The sequence below is a fragment of the Penaeus monodon genome, chromosome 32 (genome assembly GCF_015228065.2).
Source record: "Penaeus monodon isolate SGIC_2016 chromosome 32, NSTDA_Pmon_1, whole genome shotgun sequence".
NCBI lineage: Eukaryota > Metazoa > Arthropoda > Malacostraca > Decapoda > Penaeidae > Penaeus > Penaeus monodon.
Genome location: NC_051417.1, coordinates 20,957,050 through 20,957,711, shown reverse-complemented (window position 1 = coordinate 20,957,711; position 662 = coordinate 20,957,050). Strand labels below are relative to the sequence as shown.

Sequence of the window (662 nt, the reverse complement as noted above, 5' to 3'; positions counted from 1 at the left end):
TGTGCTCTTGGTTCTCTTCTGATAGAGTCTGTTTTTCCTATTTCGATGTCCCGTCCTTTCCCCCCCCCCCCCCCCGCTTTCACCCCTTTCTGTTTCCTTCCTCTCTCTCCATCTCCCATCTTCCAAAACTCCCCATTGCCTTCCAGCGGGACTTCTCGCCATCCTCTTCGCCGCGTCTCGAATAAAACAAAATAACCGCTTTTCATCCCCTTTCCCGATTGCCCGCGTGCTCCTCCCACTGACTCCCTACCCCCCGATCCTCCAGCGCTTCATCCTTTAACGCCTCTAAGGAGAAAAGTAGGAAGAAAAGGTAAAGAGTGGCGAGAAATAAAACTAACCGCACCGAGTCCTCCCCAGGTAACACGTACGCCTCGCCGGGTCCGCTGCCGGTGCTGCACTTCCACCTGCCAGACGGCGCTGACGGACTGCCTCGCCGACATCAGCTGCAGGAGGCTCCTCGACCCCGTGCTGGCCCGCTGCGACAACGACGAGTGCAACAGGGAGACTTGCATGAGCGAGTTGCAGACTTTCTACCGCAATGTCCAACGCGATGGGGACACGAGGGGGCGTTTTGCCTTTGCAAGTGGTTGGTTGTGGAAAGGGAGGAATCACCCCGTGCAGCCGCGTTGAGTCTGCGGGGGTTAATTTTGGTTTTCATTTCC

General features: G+C 56.6%; 1 protein-coding gene across 1 annotated transcript in view; it reads left to right on the top strand.

Moving 5' to 3' along the window:
* The window catches only part of LOC119593596 (extensin-like), a 12,049-nt gene that overhangs the window by 3,571 nt on the left and 7,816 nt on the right, over window positions 1-662 (top strand). The window contains 1 exon segment of the mRNA XM_037942549.1: window positions 358-590. Coding sequence (XP_037798477.1) covers window positions 358-590 — 233 coding nt within the window.